Source organism: Colius striatus, chromosome 1 (assembly GCF_028858725.1).
Source record: "Colius striatus isolate bColStr4 chromosome 1, bColStr4.1.hap1, whole genome shotgun sequence".
Lineage (NCBI taxonomy): Eukaryota > Metazoa > Chordata > Aves > Coliiformes > Coliidae > Colius > Colius striatus.
The window spans coordinates 165,931,986-165,949,788 of NC_084759.1; the positions used below are offsets into that span (position 1 = coordinate 165,931,986).

General features: G+C 36.6%; 1 protein-coding gene across 3 annotated transcripts in view; it reads right to left on the reverse strand.

Annotated features, from left to right (window-relative positions):
• The window catches only part of SYT1 (synaptotagmin 1), a 350,831-nt gene that overhangs the window by 223,423 nt on the left and 109,605 nt on the right, over positions 1–17,803 (reverse strand). For all 3 annotated transcript variants that reach the window (XM_061994205.1, XM_061994125.1, XM_061994045.1), the window contains exon 3: positions 8,843–8,904. In XM_061994205.1, the coding sequence (XP_061850189.1) occupies position 8,843 (1 nt within the window). In that variant the 5' untranslated portion in view covers positions 8,844–8,904. The remainder of the gene's footprint in view (positions 1–8,842; positions 8,905–17,803) is intronic.

A 17,803-nucleotide genomic window follows, 5' to 3' on the forward strand; every position in this document is an offset into this window, starting at 1 on the left:
AAGCTATAGCATAGCTACAAAGACAGTCTGCTGACTGAGATAAAGAGATGCCCAAAGACCTCTGAGCTTATGTCAAGGCAACTAACACAGAGGGAATTGGTACAAACCCCAGGTTCTCTCGTTGTTCTGAACTATGACAGCAAGGTATCTGGGCATGGGGAGGACGAAATGCACATATAGCCCCAAGTACTTTCTCTATATCTAGATACACTGCTGATCACATAAATGAGTACCATTTCAGCTTAAGTACCTCTTTGCAAGGTCAGTCACAACCTAGTTCTAGCACTCCAGCAGATGCAAATGAAAAAATCTGTATTTTATCCCTACTGTTATCCTTTTGAAAGCACTTCTATGAGGAAGATCAGGGACTATGGAAACTACAAGAAAACAAATCTGGTGACACTGGGCAATGACGGATCTTTTCCAAAAGAGTATAACCAAGGGAGCTCTACAGGGAAATTTAGATTTAGGTAGAATTGCCAATAACGTATTAGCAAAGGAAGACACATGGAACTATAAACAAAAAAAAAAAAAAAAAAATGAAAGAGAGGAGAATCAGAAACAATATGGGGCTAGATCTTCTAGTAGTGTGTAACAGACTGGCATAATTATATCCTCTTCCCTAGCCCTACTTCATTATTCAGGCTTATAAAGTCTATTTTTTTTCCCAGGAGAATGAATAGTGGAGGCAGGGAGAGTTTATATTGGTAAAAAAGGCAGCAAGAAACTCTTGTTTAATATTTGTAGGATTTGTTTACAGTTTTATACAGATATTTTCAAGATTAGGAAACAAGAAGTAAGCCTTTTCTTTTTTTTTCTTAAAGCCATAGTTACTTAACAACTGATATAATCTCAGTTTCTTTTAAGATATACCAAAAATAATTAGGTACTGACAAACACATTTATCAAACAGACCAACACATCGGCACCGTCTAAGGAGTATGCTGGACAAATCAATATTCAGAACAATCAGAGTCTGAAAGAATAATGGTATGTTACAGCAGTACACAGATCTGTGGTCCTTCAAGGTCTTTGCAATACTGGGATGGTATCAGCTCATTCTCACTATTCATCAGCCATGAAGGACAGCCTATATAGGAATGGGAAAGTCTACCTGTCACACTCTTGTGAATGCCAGAAAGCTGTGAAAAGCATCACACTGCTTTCCACATGCTTAAAAATCACTGTTTCCCCTTCAAAGGCAATTCGTGTAAGTAAAATTCTTGTTGTGATTTAATATAATGAGCCTACTCAGTAGACTTCAGTAGACTGGGCAAATGACAATTATTACTTCTGGAAGAAACTATGTAAAAATAGAAGAGGGAGGACTTGCAAAACTCTTATACAGTAACAATGGTTTAATCTAAGTTATATAGAACCTACCTTTATTCAAATAACTTTTTAAAAGAAAGTAATGTTTCAAATTTTTTCGTTCTTTTTACATGGATATGGTAGTAGTCAACAAGGATTAGGATATGGACTCGTTTTCCAGAGTGAAGCTGAATGTCCGCACTGACAGGTCAGGCCAGATATTGAGGCTGCAAGTAGTCAAATTTCAGAGAAAATACATAAATGATGACAACATTGCAACTGAGATGTAACATTTCCTTATTAAAGCATGGCTGTGTACTGCAACCATTTAGATGTTTTTGAGGATATTATGACTTCACATATAAAAATATACTGATTCTTTTCTCCTTAAGAAATGTGGAAATATGTAATTATTATAAAGTTTAGATGCAATTACAATTTTAAAACCTCCCTGAATGCATATTTATCCAACAGACCATAACTTTCTAAAAGGAATCACTGTTACCTGCAGGATAAACCATTATCAGTTTAATAGCTAGTGGAATATTAACTAATGATTTAATGCAGTTTAAAGTTCTTAAAATTATTATCCCTGAAGTAAAATTATATCTTTAAATAAACTCTGTTGTTGCTAAGCGTTCCATTTAAACTCAAGATTCAAACTCTGAGACATGCTTCTAAGAGCAAAATCCCATCAAAAATGTTTAAGTTTGCACAGTCTATGTGACATCTTATTCCTTTTTTCTCATCTTCCTTCCAAAAAGAAATGTTCTCACTTGGCATCACAACTTAGAAGGATGAGTGAAATAGGCTTATAGTATAAAAGCAGCCTGGGCACTATTTCTGCTAGAAATGAAAAGGTATTGGGAGACCTATTATGTGAAAGATCAAGGTGTACTGCTGTGCAGAACTAGCAGAGACCTTCAGGCTATCATGCATTTCACACAGTATTGCCAGACTTCGCAATAAATGTTTGGGAGTTATCGTTGGAAGCTCCAGCTCCTGGATCCACGTGACTGCAGGAAAATCCCACCTTTCAAAAAAAAATACACTCTAAATCTTGAGATTTTGGAGCGACTGAAGCAGTCATGAAAATCAGGCAGCAACATGGCTTACAAAAAAAACAGAACCTTAATACCTTTATCGGCTTAACTAAAGCTTTTTAATTGTCAAGACTGGGAACATGGCTTGTATGTTACATGCTTTATGACCAGCATGTTAAAAAACTTGGTGCCTTCAGCGCAAATCACTGTTGTTTCATTTAGCAGCATAGCTACAAGAGTCACGAGTATGAAACACATCAATCAGCATTCCTGTAAGAACCCTTGAGAAAAGGCTCCTCTCACAGCAAAACCACCTCTTTACCTCCTTAGCTTGCTGTACAAAACAGCAGGTACAGCAGCAGAAGCACACTGCAGACATGCTGTTAATATGTTCCAGAACACTCCTAATCACTCCTGATTTCTAGGTGTTCTAAAGTATATCTTCCCCATCCAAAAATCCTAATCCAAGGAAAAATGTTTTTCCAAATATATATAATTTTCAAAATTATTTATTGCAAGAAAAAATCTACAATAATAATTTTAATGTACTTTAGATATCAATATAAACACAGCAGATGAACATAATAAGACATATTTTTATATGCTATCTTTGATAATGGCTTCACAAAATGGTTTTGTTCACATGGCAAAGTAAGTTATTGAATTTTCTATTCTCTTTTCAGAGATAAATGTCAATATACTAGTAACTTAAAGATATGATTGCAAATAAGCCTAAGATGTATCTTTTGTCATCTCTGAATAAACTTACTGAATGAGTTCCATTGACATCAGAAAAGCTGTCAAAATGTGATGTTTATGATGGTTGTATGTCTTCATTCAAACTAAGATTTACAGGGCAAAACTTTGAAACGCAGAAACAGAGAAAAACATCATTGAAAAACAAACTCAGTTGGAGAGAATCCCAAATTGACAAATAATATTCTTTAGCTATAACCAACTCCATACTGGGGACTCACCTTATCCTGTAAGTGTGTAATCACTTGCATCATGTCAGTTACTTTTTGAACTATCCTTCATGTACCATAAATGCAAAAGAGCAGAGTTGACAAGGAAATCTATCCTCTTGGCTCCTAATCAAAGTGTAAGTCACTGCAAGGGCAGTGACAGGCTATTTCCATTTCTCTAATGAAATGTAGGCTGGAATTCACATACCAGGAATTATTAAGATACATATCTGAAGTTAATCAAGTAGTCTTTTTAAAAGAGTATTGTGCAAAGAGATTAAAAGTCACAAAGAAAAGGTAAGTCCTGATTAAAGCTTTCTCTCACAAAAAAGAGCACCAAACTGCCCCAAAAACACACAGCACTTCAGATGTCTACCCATTTTGTTTGATTGTCTTTAAAGACAGGACTACAACAGCAGTTACTGATGTCAGCAAAGCTGCATTATAACGACATGGTATAATTCTTTCTGAGGTATTTTAATAATAAATATGAAACACCATCAGTAACTAAAAAGTAAAAAACTAAAAATGAATCATCAACCTCCCCATTCAAAACCACAGACAACACAGGGTCATAATAAAAACTGGAATAAAATTTGACTTTCAAACTTCTTTGATATGTGGATCATAGAAGCAGTTGATTACAGTTGCTTTTTGAAAGTTGCCTCTGTAATTGTGTAAAACTGCTGCCATGTTTACAAACAGTACGACTTAATGTAAAAAAAAAAATCTCAACCCCTTTTCAATGGAAACTTGATGTTACTTTGAAAGGGTCTGATTTAAAATCATAGCGAAGTTGATATTCAATATATTGTTTAAGAATAGTAAGTTGCATTACATGAGCACAGTACACAAGACAAGAAAACAAGCATGTTAGCCCTACTGACAGAAGCTGGCTTGTGAAATCCAAAGAGCAAATTCAGCTAGTAAGTCTTTTGCTTTTGGAATTTAATGTGCAAAGGTAGTTAAAAGTCTACTGCAGCATCAGGCCACACGTTTGGCTCCTGGACTGAAATAAGGTGTTCTTTTCTCTACTGTTTTTTTTTTTTGTTGTTGGAAAGAAGCAGTTGGTAAATATACCTATATTTCAGAATAAGCATTTACAATAACATGGAAACATGGAAAATAAACCACAGATTTCCAGTGCAAAATTTCTAAGTAACAGACAAAATACCAGTCAATAATTCATTGAAACAACTAAATGGCTTAAATGGTTAAGTTCCTAGCTGAGAAAAATATTGTTACATGACTTCTGGGCACTTGGAAAACACATCATTTGAAAATGTGTCTGGAAAAGTATGTGTTTACCAATTAAAGGAAAAGCTGAGAAGCTGCAGCAGATAAATTAAATAGTAGAGAGTAATCAATCATGGTGCTAAAATGATAGATGACAACTAAACTGAAGCCCCAGGGAAGTACAAACAGAGAGCCATTTTGCAAAATTAGCTTGCATAACTAGCACACCTCAAAGCAGTACAAAATCTAAATCCATGTCAGAGATCTCACATTAAAAAAATGCAAAGCTGTGTCTGTAATGCAAGATCAATAAAAAAAAGAAAAATGAGTTTTCGAAGCACAGAATTTTGTAAGCATATGAGTCACAGAGAATATACTACTATGAATAGTCTTGAAAACCAAAACAGTCACAAAATGAAAAATCTTTATGCTATGCAGAGGTTACTATATAATTTTCCACAAGTTCATTCTTCTACTGTGGGAGAAAGAAAAAAAAGGAAAGAAAAAAAAACCGATAAATTAATTTAGGGGAAGACCTTGTTAAAGAATTCAGGTAGTGTGAACATTCAAATGAACTATTTTATCCAAGTCTGCAGTATATGCACATGAATTTTAATGGGCAATGACAAAACCCAGGAGCCCGGGGAATGAGGGCACTTCCATGCCGCTTCTAGATAACTATACTGCAAAGAAAGATTGAAATCATAATGTAAGGGAAGATCATTGTGATTAGTAGAGAGAACATTCAGAAACCACAGGCTCATTTCTTTTTGAAGGCTCATAAATTCCACTTTTCCAAAACTGACCCTTCCACAATCATGGAACCCTTCATTTAGTTACTTTATCTCTGGTACATTACATACCACCAGATATAATATGGTAAATGGTAAAAGATAAAACGCAGTAGGTTTTGAAATAGCTATTAGAATAAACAATGGCAATACTGCGTGCTCATGAGCTAATGATAAGTCTAACATGATTCTTCTACATATAATGGAGTCAAACTGCTCATACAATCATTTTGAGCAGGCCAAGCCTCCTCTCATCTGCTTGCAGCAGTGGGCAGCTTGGCCATACTCCTCCTCATTTAGGTGGTCTCCTAATTTATGCCACATTATCTGAACTTGCCTTTATTTAACAAGAACAATGAAAAAAAAAATATTAACCAGTAGCCACCAAAGATGTCGATTATTTGATAAACCAAAGTATGCGGCAGATGAAATTTGACTGCTTCTGAGTACATGAGAACAACAGACATCTTTTTTTGAACACATATTGCAAGATTTTTTCCCTCCTCCACAATGGATGACTGCAAGCTTTTGCAGTATCAAAGCTCAATATCCTATCTTTAAAGACAAGATAAACAAATATAAGAACAATTAAAGCCCACAAAATATAGTATATATTAAGACTTTCATTTTAGTCTTTTCTTAATAAGAACTATTTTAACTTTATCTCCTTCCTCTATCTGGAATCCAGTATTTTTGCCTCTCAGCACTGGATATTTTAAATTTTAGGTTTTCATTCAAGTTGTGAAAACATAAAGTATTTTAAAACAGAGACCCACAATTTGCTAATCCCAGTGTCAGAAGAATGACTTCCTGCTTAGTGTATGAACAAAATCCAGTTCACAGGGTAGCAGGCCCAAAGGTAGCATATGTGAACTTCTCTACACGGCTGAATGTATAGCCTGTTCAAGTTGGTAATATTGCTCCTCATTGATGACAAATGAGAGATAAATGTGATTTTATTTCTGTTTCATTATTCTAATTCCCCTTGTATATTCCAAAGACAGTGTTAAATAAATTACACATTACAAATGTTAAATAACCACTGTACAGTTTCACTTCTGTAATTATATATTCATTGTTAGATCATTTGTAGGTTATAATCATAATACCATGACTGATAAAATTAACTGATGGATACTACAAAAAGGTTCAGTCAACCTATTCTGCCATCATGAGAGAAAGAATTTGTATGTGATGAAGTACCAGTATCAGTTGATTAATTTTTTTCTCACTATACACAAATAAATCCTTGCTATTCTGAAACAGCTGCCTGTGAGTTCTGGCCCCTTGACACAAGAATACAAGTGAGGAGAAAACCTGAGTGTCTGCAGTAGTGAAATTTATTTTCTGCAAACAAATCTATAATAACTCATGGATTTTTTTGTATACATATATCAGTTGAATTATACAAATTGATTGGAATTGTTAATATTTATGTGTGTAACAACCAGTCATATGATGTCAAAACTTAATCCAGAAGGAAAATAGAATTTATTTGGTTGAATGTATGATATGTATTACATAACAACTGTCAAAAGTTCCACCCTAGCTTTCTGCATGGCAAATAAAAATTGCAAGGAAGGACCCATATTACACTATGTTGTAACCATTTGCAAATTCTTTACATATAGGTATATGACATTATTCTGTGCATTATTACCTAACATGACCGATAATGCTCTTGGTCTGCAGAGTATCTATTCAATGCTAGAAACAATACCACAAAATTTGCCAAAGATCAGGAACACTCTGCAATGTAGCTCTGCCAAGAGGAAGAGAAGATGGCCCTGTGTGGGAGAGGTGAGGAGAAACTACCAATTTTGAGTTGATCATCTGTGTACATAAAGAGACTGGAAAGACAGAGGGTGAAGAGAGGCATGGTAAGGAAGAGAAACCACAAGACTCACGGGGGAAAGGAAGAGAAAATGGAAGGAAAGTTAAGATTGACAGAAGCAGCAATAGAAAGTTAAGATTCATGGATAAATAAGAGTTTTGAGGGTTTTTTTAATTGATTTTTTTCCTAATGATCTTCTGGAACATATGCATAATTTGTTATATGTCTAAAGAAAGCCTACTGGTAGCACAGTTTAGAATACTGTATAAATAACCACACAGATTTTCAAACGAGCATTATGTTGCCCTCAGTGTCACCAAAATGTCACATTTCCTATCATGTTGTCGGATTAAATGTAAGACTAAAACCAATCATTGAACTTGGTTGCCCTGAGAGATATTGAGCATTTTTAGGTTACTGAGATTAGCACATATTCTTTTCCACCAAACACCTTTATTTTCACTGGTTGCCCAAAATATTTAAGATTTATTTCTATCCAAAACTAGTCTGTTCCATATGCCAGTCTGGCTACATGAACAGAGATTTTGTATATGGCAACAGAATTTCTTCAATTGTACCACCTGATACACTCTCAAATGCATCTTCTATGAGCAGAATGGTTCTGAAGAGCACACATTCTGTGTATATTACTTACTGTTTATAATCTTCTACCACAAAAAGCCAGGCTCGATTAGCACATAGCATAGAGGAACTCACTCACTCAGAATGGTAGGTGTTGGAAGGGACCTCTAGAGATTATCTAGTCCAACCCCCCTGCTAAAGGATACTCAAACTTGTTCAGAAAACAAAAATCTGACAGTTACTGCTGTTGTGTTGGAACTGCTAATAGAAATGCCTTAACACATGCCTGCTTAACACAATCACCCACTTCGATTCTCAGAAGATATTGTCATCTTTCAATATTCAGTACATTGATATAACCTGTTACATTTCCCAGAGTTTATTACTTAGGACTAGTACTGTCTGTTCTCTACTGTATCACAACCAACCAGTGCTTGACCAGCAGCCTGATATTTTTTTCAAAGTGCAATATTAATAATAGTACTCACAACAGAACTATGGTTCATTTTCTTGTCTCAGCAAGCAGTCTCAAATTACTTGAGGTCTTATAAAGCTGAAGTTACCAAAGGCCAGTGCAGCCATGCATTGTGATTGGTCATACTGTGCAGTAAACAGCACAGCTCTGACCACAGCAGTTCAGAACAGTTAAGTCAGTGATTAAGTGGTTAACACAAACCAATAAAACTCTAATTCATGTCCTGACCCAACAGGATGTGACTACACTGGCAAACCTAAGTGTAAACCTGCAAAATTTCAGGTGTTAGTGTAATACTAATTTTAGCTCAGTACTTTCCAGTGTTACAATTTGCTTTTACTGAGGAAAAAGGTGGCAATCTTGTCAGTATGGGCAGTGATAAAGACACATTGTGTGGATTATCTGGGTCTCTTACCTAAGATGATTATAGGATTAATAAAAGTCTGCCTCTGTGAAATGAAACTGAGTTGGATGAAAGGCAGAAATACTGACTGCACTACTTTCTTACACTTGTTAAATGAACTGTGCATAAGAAAAAATACCAAAAAAAAAAAACGGAAGTACAAACAGTATTTAGCTTCAGAGTATGTAATCCAGTCACTTACTGTTCACAATACAGACTGTGTGCTTAACTCTCTTCTCTTTGTTTATTCAGGACTCCTCGTCTCTGTAAGAAAAACAAATACATGCATTTATCATCTACATAAAATTTATTACCTAGTTTCATTTATGTCAAGAGAAGTTTGCCATTTTCAGATTTAGTTTTGGCCTACTCCGAGATTTAAAGCTTTAGGTTTCTGTAAGTTTTCAGAGAGAAAATCCACATGGCTCACTTTCCGTAAAAGTCAAAGTTTCCAGTCTTGGATACTACGATAACAGCAGCGATGGGAATTCCACAGGTTTAGCAGAAAATATTTTTTGAAACCTCATACCAAATTCTGGGCATTTGAATTGCACCTGGGCACCTGCAGCTCACCACAGTTCAGGGAAAATGACAACCTTTCACATCTGTGAGGCTGGCAATCCTCTGCTCAAAATTAAATTCTCATGCTGTACTACATCTTGGCTGGATTACCCCATTAGATGGAGGAATTAAAGAAGAGACACTGTGTACCTCCAGTGACAGCCACGGCCTCCCCCACTGCTGCAGAGGGGTGTTTGATGCCTCACTCCCGCTGTTTCATGCAGACAATCAGCATAATAAGCACTGATCACAGCACACCAGCTGCTCAGCCTTTCTTGAGGAGTTTATAGGCATCAAAACAGAGGTGAGTTTTAAGGCAGAATTTGAAGGAACACAGCAGACTGGCTTTGCAGATTTTTACTAGCAACAGTTTTCATAAATAAAGGTTGCACGAGAGAAGGGAGAAAATTGGGACTGATCAGCAATGGTGATTGTAAAAAGGGCAACACTGACATGAAAGAGCAGGCAGGATGAAACTGGGAAGGCACCTCAATGTGAAGATGACCAATTTTGATGTAGTTAAAAAATGCACAGTTAACAGGACAGGTAAATGTATTTTACATCAACTTTGTTAGAAAAAATGAAACTGTTGTTATCTAAAATTGCCAAGCTATGTCACATCAACCTTACTCTAGACTTTAAAATAGGCAAATCACAATTCCATCTAGCTTCTTACTCTACATTACTCTTTGAGCCATGAAAGATAGCAGCCTGGTTAAAGGATTTAGAACAGAACTGGTTTTTAAAAAAAATAACTTCGTTCTTTTTAAGTAAAAAAAAAAAAAAATATTGCCTTCTTCATAGCTCCATCAAGGTCTATGGTATCCCAGAAATGACTCACTTGCATGTCAGTCTACTGAAGAAACCTGTTTGGTAACAAGCAGGCCCTACATAGCTTTGTGGTCTTTATTAGCTATATAAAATGGTACTAGTACAGGGCATGACAGACCTAATCTGAACTACTGTATTGAAGTACCTCTTAAATGAGCTCAATCAAAACTTTCCCTCTCCCTGTCATTCAAGCTCTCCCAAATTAAGGAACATGAAATTCACAGAATCATTTAGGTTGGAAAGCACCCTCAAATTCAGAGTCCCACCATTAACCTAACACTGCCACGTCCACCAATAAACCCTGTCCCTAAGCACCACAACGATGTCTTCTGAATGTCTCCAGGAATGATGACTCAGACATTTCCCTGGGTAGCCTGTTGACAACCCTCTCAGTGAATAAATTTTTCAAAGTATCCAATCTAAATCTTTCCTGGTGCAACTTCAGGATGTTTCCTCTCATCCTATCACTTGTTACTTGCGAATTCACCTCACAACAATCTCTTTTCAGGTAGTTGTGGGGAGTGATTGTGTCTCCCCTCAGCCTCCACTTCTCCATGCTGAATAACCTCAGCTCCCTCAGTTACTTCATAAGACCTTTCATCAGCTTTGTTGTCTGTCTCTGGACACTTTCCAGCACCTCAACATCCTCTTGTGGTGAGGTGCCCAGAACTGAACACAATACTTGAGGCATCACTGGTGCTGAGTACAGGGAGACAATCACTGTCCTAGTCTTGCTGGCCACACTATTTCTGATGAAAGCCAAATGCCACTGGCCTTCTTAGGTACTCAGAGATGGGTTTCAATTAAATGCTCTAATCTCCATCTCCTCTTCTGGGTTAAGAGCCAGAGTTTTGGTTCAGGTTTGCACTTGAACAGAGGTAGGTGAAAGTGCCTTAGAGAAATTAACACAGTGACACCTGCTCTATGCTACACCGTCTCAATCTTTCCCTGTTTCTCTAAGCTGTCTATGTCAAGCTGTGTCATATTACTACTGAGATGAATTTTCAGAAGATTAATACTTCCTTCTGCTGTAGACAGAAAGTGGAAAAGAAAGACAGACATTTACTTGAGTATTCACTGGAAACACTGAACAAAAATACATGTTATGAGCCAGAGAAGCAAATTTAAGCTAAACCATGAGCAAGTGTGATGCTTCATTAAGTGCAGAGACAGCCCGCCTGTTCCCTTGAAGTTGACAGACGGAGCTTCTGAAACGCAAGAAAAACATAATGCCAATCTGGAATAAATAAGTAAAAACCAATCAACAAACTCAGGTTATCAAGGAGACTATATACCAGCACTTCTTGCAAGAATTTGCAGAACAAAAATACATAGAGAGAAATAAAGAATAAATATCTGTATTTCTAGAGAAAGGAAAAAAAAATCTAGATAAATTCAACTATCTTTCTGTTACTATTAAAAGCAAGCTATTCTTTATGAAATGTGCTGGAATATTAATTCATTCACCCTTGCTTATGGACTCCTGTGTATTTTCAGGGCAGGAGATCCCCTGCAGTGCCAACTGTATTTCCAGAGCTAAAAATAGCATCTGTCACACTGCTAGTATCTTCCATTTTCATTTCAATAATATTTGCAAAAGAAGAGGTTTCCTAATGAAATCATTGGAAATATCAACAGAAACACATTTTGATATATCTGAATACATTTTGTAATATCCTTTTGAAGTGTAATCTGTATTTAACAAGTGGTATCCACAGAAGATACTTTAGGGCATGTAATTTTAAGGTAAGCAATCATGTAAATGATCTGCAACTTCCACTTCATTTAACTGTAAGGATATGCAAAATCAATCAAAACAAAGACTTTTTTAGTTAATTCTGAGTTCTCTGTTCCCAGCTACCTTTAGCAGTAACCAATTACAGAAACAGTCCCAATAAGCTGAGGCAGAAGAGCTGGACCTCTAAAATAAGCAAAGTTCAGTCAGCCACATTGAACTGAAGAACATACATGCATATCTTCGCGAATGAAATCAAACCCCACTGCACTGCAAGAGATTCTCTGCAGTTCTTCTCAGGAAACTCTCATTTAACTCATAAGAAACAGAGTAGATTTACATTTATTACAGATGAAAACATTTCTTAGTATCACAGAATCATGGCAAAAATAAGCTTCTTCTATTACATGCTTCACTACTCATTGTGCACTGCAAGATAAAAGGCGAAAGGGAAGTTATATGGTAATTAAAGATTTCTCAAGATCCCTTAGACCATCTGCAGTTTCTGTATTCCATTACTATTTTTACAGTTAGGAAGAATCATTTGATCTTTTACAAACTGCATGAAGAAACGTTTTTTATCTGTTTAGGATTATGGGCTAAACACTCATTAGTAGAGCATATGGCTGTTATTCGAATATTTTTCTTTCTCTTTCAAACATTGAGGACTAATTTTGCAAACTGAATCCCCATACTCTGAAGTAATATAGAGCTGTTAATACATTGCCATTATGATTTAGTTACAGTTTGAGAGCAAAACTGGACAATGTGTTTGTTATGAAATACTAAAAGCTCTGGAAATCAGTTTCGGCGGGGGGTTGGTTTTGACAGAGATGAAACTTAGCCCAGGTTTGCTGAGGAGTTAAGTGAATGTCTTTCAAACGTGCAGACGTCAGTTTGCATGGCATATCACCATGGTTTTGAATAAGCCAGTTTGAATTTTTGGGTCACAAAATGAGAATATGTGAACCAAACTTCAAACATAAAGCAGCTGGTATTTCGCCTACTGAATTATAAAGCAGCTCAGCCTCAAAACCCGACTCCAGAACTGTTAAAAATGAAAATGGGAATTTCAAATTTTATTCTCTGCTTTAAAATAATTTACAAAAGAGAAAATCAGATTAATTGAAAGTGTAAGTTATACAGTATTATGAATAGACTGACATCCTGTAAAACACAGAACTGACATCTGGGAAAATGAGGCTAGCATTCGATTATGAAGTTTAAATTAGCTAATAACCAGTACAGAGTCTGGATAATTTCTAGTTGCATAATGTGCAACAAATTAAATGTATTTTGAAAAAAAAAATGGAGTTGTGGGCATTTATTAATTGCTTCACATATTGAAACAGAAATTGTCATACATTATGATCTTTACAGTCCTTAATCATATGCATATTCTAACATTTTATGGGCTTAATTTGCTCAGCAGAAACTTTTTACTGTAACATTGATTTTGTCAAAACCTCAAATAAGTCACAGCACAGATCTGAGGATTAGTTTAGAACGGATTTAAAGCACACACTGTGAATCCCTATACAACCACCACTTAAAACACTATCCGTTCAAGCCCAGATGGATTGCTATGGCAACAGAATCCCAAATACCAGGTTTGTAACTAACAAAAATGTAAATTATTGATGAACTCAGAGTTGTCTCTCTTGGACACCCTCCTATTCAAATACCAAACCGTATGGTTAGAGTACAGAGAAAAGGTTGATATGCAATTTCCCCAGCCCAGTGAGCACTAATCCCAAAGGATTTCATTAAATCTTTTGGCTTAAATTTTTATTCTTGGAACAGCAGTCAGCAAGCAGGGATTACATTAAAACAGGCACTATTGAGGTCATTACTGACTGAATTCAGGCCTGTAATATAACAAAACAGAAACTAATTTTAAGTACACCTTCACAAAAAAAAAAAAAACCCAAACAACTAAGTTACCATATATTAGATTACAGCATTCTTCCCCCAAAACCCATCACCCTGCTTCCTTGCCAGTAACAAGTGATGGAGAACAGTATAGAGGAGTAAAAACCAATAATATACCTATTATTTGATAAAGAGGTACACATATAATAATAGAGGTGACAGTGCACAAATAAGTGAGTTGCAGAGTAATGAAAAGTCAAACTCTGCAAATTGAACTACAGAATAAAAAGTTCTCTAGAAAATAAGAACAGGGAAATAAAAGTACTTATTGTCATCTTTTTTATTTAATGAAAAGTGTGATAAGGGAATGAAGAGTGGTAGGAAAGCTAAGCACTTCTATGGATCTCCTTTTCTGGAAAGCCTCTGAGACTCTATACACAACGTGAGTAACACAGTGTGTGTCACACAAAAATACACACACCAGCTCTCAGATTTTGGACTGCAACAGTTCAGACGGTTTCAAAACAATCTAAAGTGTTTAAAAAAAACCCAAAAAACCTCTCAGATGTGTGCCTGCAATTAGGTGTCAGTGTACAGAGAAACGAAATGCCAAACTTCTGACTTCAAGAGCTTGTTACCAGATCCTCCGTCCTCTCATAACTAGGCAGCAAAACCATAGCAGGGATTAAATTCGTAGAAATGTTTAAATATAGCTGCATACTGCTGATTTTTCTAAGGGAAAGTAACCAGCTGTTGAAACAGGAAATGAAAGAGAAAAAAACAAAGACAAGAAGCTATTATTTTAAGACATGGGAGAAATTTAGAGCAACAGAATGAAAATGAAAAGATACTGGTTGTATCACACACTTCCTGGTGGAGCAAGAGAATTTCCCCCATACTCATTCATATAAATGAGCATTTATTCAGCATAGTATGTAAAGACAGAGTATCTGTACAGGAGAGGTGCCACTTGGAGAGTCTCTTAAATTTACAGATATTAACTAGATCGCAAGCTTTTTCAAGTCTTGACATATAATATTGTTGTGGTTTAACTCCTGCCCCACACAGCCGCTCGCTCGTTCCACCTCGATGGAATGAGGCACAGAATCAAAAAAGTAAAAGTGATAAAACTCATGGGTTGAGATAAAGACAATTTAATATGTAAAGCAAAAGCTGCACACAAGCAAAGCAAAATAAAGAATTCATTTCCCATGAGCAGGCAGGTGCTCAGCCATCTCCAGGAAAGCAGTGCTTTGTCACGCATAACAGTTTCTGGGGAGGACAAGCATCATCACTCCAAACATTGTCCCTTCTTTTTTCTTCCCTCAGCTTTATAGGCATGATACCACATAGTCTGGGATATCCCTTTCGTCAGTTGGGGTCAGCTGTCTCAGCCATGTTCCCTCTCAACTTATTATGCACCTCCAGCTTACAGTCTGGTGAGGTGGAGTAGAGGAGTGGAAAAGGCCTTGACACTGAGCAAGCACTGTTCAGCAATAACAAAAACATTCCTGTATTTATCAACACAAACCCAAAACACAGCCCCATACTAGCCACTACAAAGAAAATTGATTTTACCCCAGGGAAAACCCAGTAAAAATACCTAAGTATTTCACCCTAGAGTTTAGCAGAATACACATGCAGTGATGCTGTGGCCATCAGTAGTGAAAACAGTATTTAGAGCCTGCTTCCTCTGCCTATTCAGTCTGTGGCTTAGCCATCTTCACCCTGTGACCCACATGTTTAAAGTCAAATATCGTTTTCAGCTCTAGGGATTTCACTACTTAGTGAAGGACTCTGCTTATTGTAGAATTTGAGAGTATTTTTTACAATACTAGTAAAAAGCTGCTTTTTTTAGCCTCAGTTCACTTGTATTTGGTTACCTCCTGCCTAACAATCAAAGGTGCTGCTCACCATGGCTTCCTCAAAATTTCAGCTCCTAGCAGATAAAAGATTCAAGGGTTTCAGCTCCATGGAGACTCTGTGATCCTTCTTCCATAGGAAACTGGATAGTCTTTATTTGCTTATACTCCATGCCTCCACCTGACATACTGTGTTTCTGCCACACACAACTCATACAGAATCACAGAGAATGGCAGAGGTTGGAAGGGACCTTTAGAGACCATCTAGTCCAACCCCCCTGCAGAAGCAGGTTCACCTAAATCAGGTCACATAGGAACATGTCCAGGTGGGTCTTGAAGACCTCCAAGGAAGGAGACTCCACAACCCCTCTGGGCAGCCTCTGCCAGGGCTCCATCACCCTCACAGTGAAATAGTTTTTTCTTATGTTTAAGTGGAACTTTTTGTGTTCCAGTTACTAAACCTCGGTAAGTATTAGCTGCTCCTCAGATGTCCCTGCATCTCTCTCCCAGCTGTGTGATGCTTCTCACGTTCTCAGATTGTGTTTTTCCTACCAGACTGCCAGAACCTGCCTGGCTGCTCTCCTTATTTCTGAGCCCTGGTAGAATCAGATCTCATGTTGCTGATCAACAGCCTTTTCCAGCTTCTGCTTTATTTCATTTGGTTTGATGTTAAAAGAGCCATCCATTCTGATATTTCAATCAATCCCACTTAGGTCAGTATCGTAACTTCATGATCAATGAACAATCATATGAATCAGTGGGCACTAAAAGATTCTCTTCTCATGAAAGAAATCCTATTAACAGTGATACTACTGCTAGTAACAATACAGTCAAAAATTGACATCTGAATCAACCTGGGATTACGTTCTCACAACAACTCTTGGCCACACGCAGGAATGCCAAAGGACTATGAAAACTTTGGGAAGCATTACCTTACCTACAGGTATTCAGGACAATATATAGCTCCTTCTCTAACACTCATTTCACAGTGAAACTAATGTGATCCTGCTGTATAAATAGGACATCAGAAATGTCGCAGATGTGGATATACACCAAACACAGAACATACACCCAGGAAATCTTTGCATATGACAGACCATTAAAGTAGACAAGTTGGCTGAGTTCACACTATATAGGGATACTTCAACCACTTTGCTGTAACCCTGAAGCTGCTCTGGGAAGAATCCTCACAGAGCACAGCCTGCCATTCCTTCTTTGCTCAGTATGTCTAAGACATTTTCTTAGCAGTAGAATTGTCAGACTTCACACAAAGCCTACATTTTTCCATTTGCAAATATGAACACACGTGAATGCTACTAACATTTTTCAGTAATAAAAAGCCCTAAAAACTTTATAAATAAGAACATAACTTCATTTTCCTATTGAAAGATTTCAAGGCTTCAGTTGAAATGACCAGCACTCATGACATGGCATTTCGTCAAATTTAATTTCAAATATTTTCAGGCTTTCCTAGACAAAAGGATAAAAGAATTACCATTATTTTCTGAGTTATTGTAGAAAAAAAGAAATCTAGTTCTCCACAAGTTGGTTTGTGTAACTACTTAGACTAACTTTCTTGGATTAGATGAAATTATAAGAAAGTAGTTCCTAGCAACGTCCATTTCAGAAGTCATATTTAGGTTGCTTGTTACAGCTATAGATTTATTTAGACGCACAGCCTAGGTTTTTAATCAGTCTTCCAAATCCTTCCTAGGAAGATAACATTTATCTTTGCCTTAATAGCTGGTTTATTTTATGGAATAAACACAAGCCAACTAACTGGAAACACTCTGAAGAACTTCAGTATTTTAAATATGCACTCGGTTGCATTCCACTCTTTGGAGATTCAAAATCTAATTGCTTTTATCACAGGATGAAAGAACCTGCTGCAATATCCACCGCAGGAAGTGATTATACGTTACATAACGCTGCTGATCTTTTTGTTCTGGAAGTTTGTCATAAGGGTTTTTAAAATTTATTTCTCAATTCTACTTTGCAAAAATGGACTAACGTGGGCAAGAAATTCAGCTATATACAATCTGATACTGAGTATCAGCATCTCAGCAGAATAAGCAATTCAATCTATGTATTAATTGTTCTAATAATCTTTCTATATTACCCTAAACAGACTTACAGTGGCAACGACTTCAATATTTGCTGGCCATTTAAATGCATCCCTTCAAAGATAATGTTTTAGAGTAAGATAAAGTCCTAACCAAACTTAATCCGACTTCATCTCATATGTATGCTAAAAGATGGTAATTCACCACGGTACAATGTTAGCCCACATTTTCTATCATAT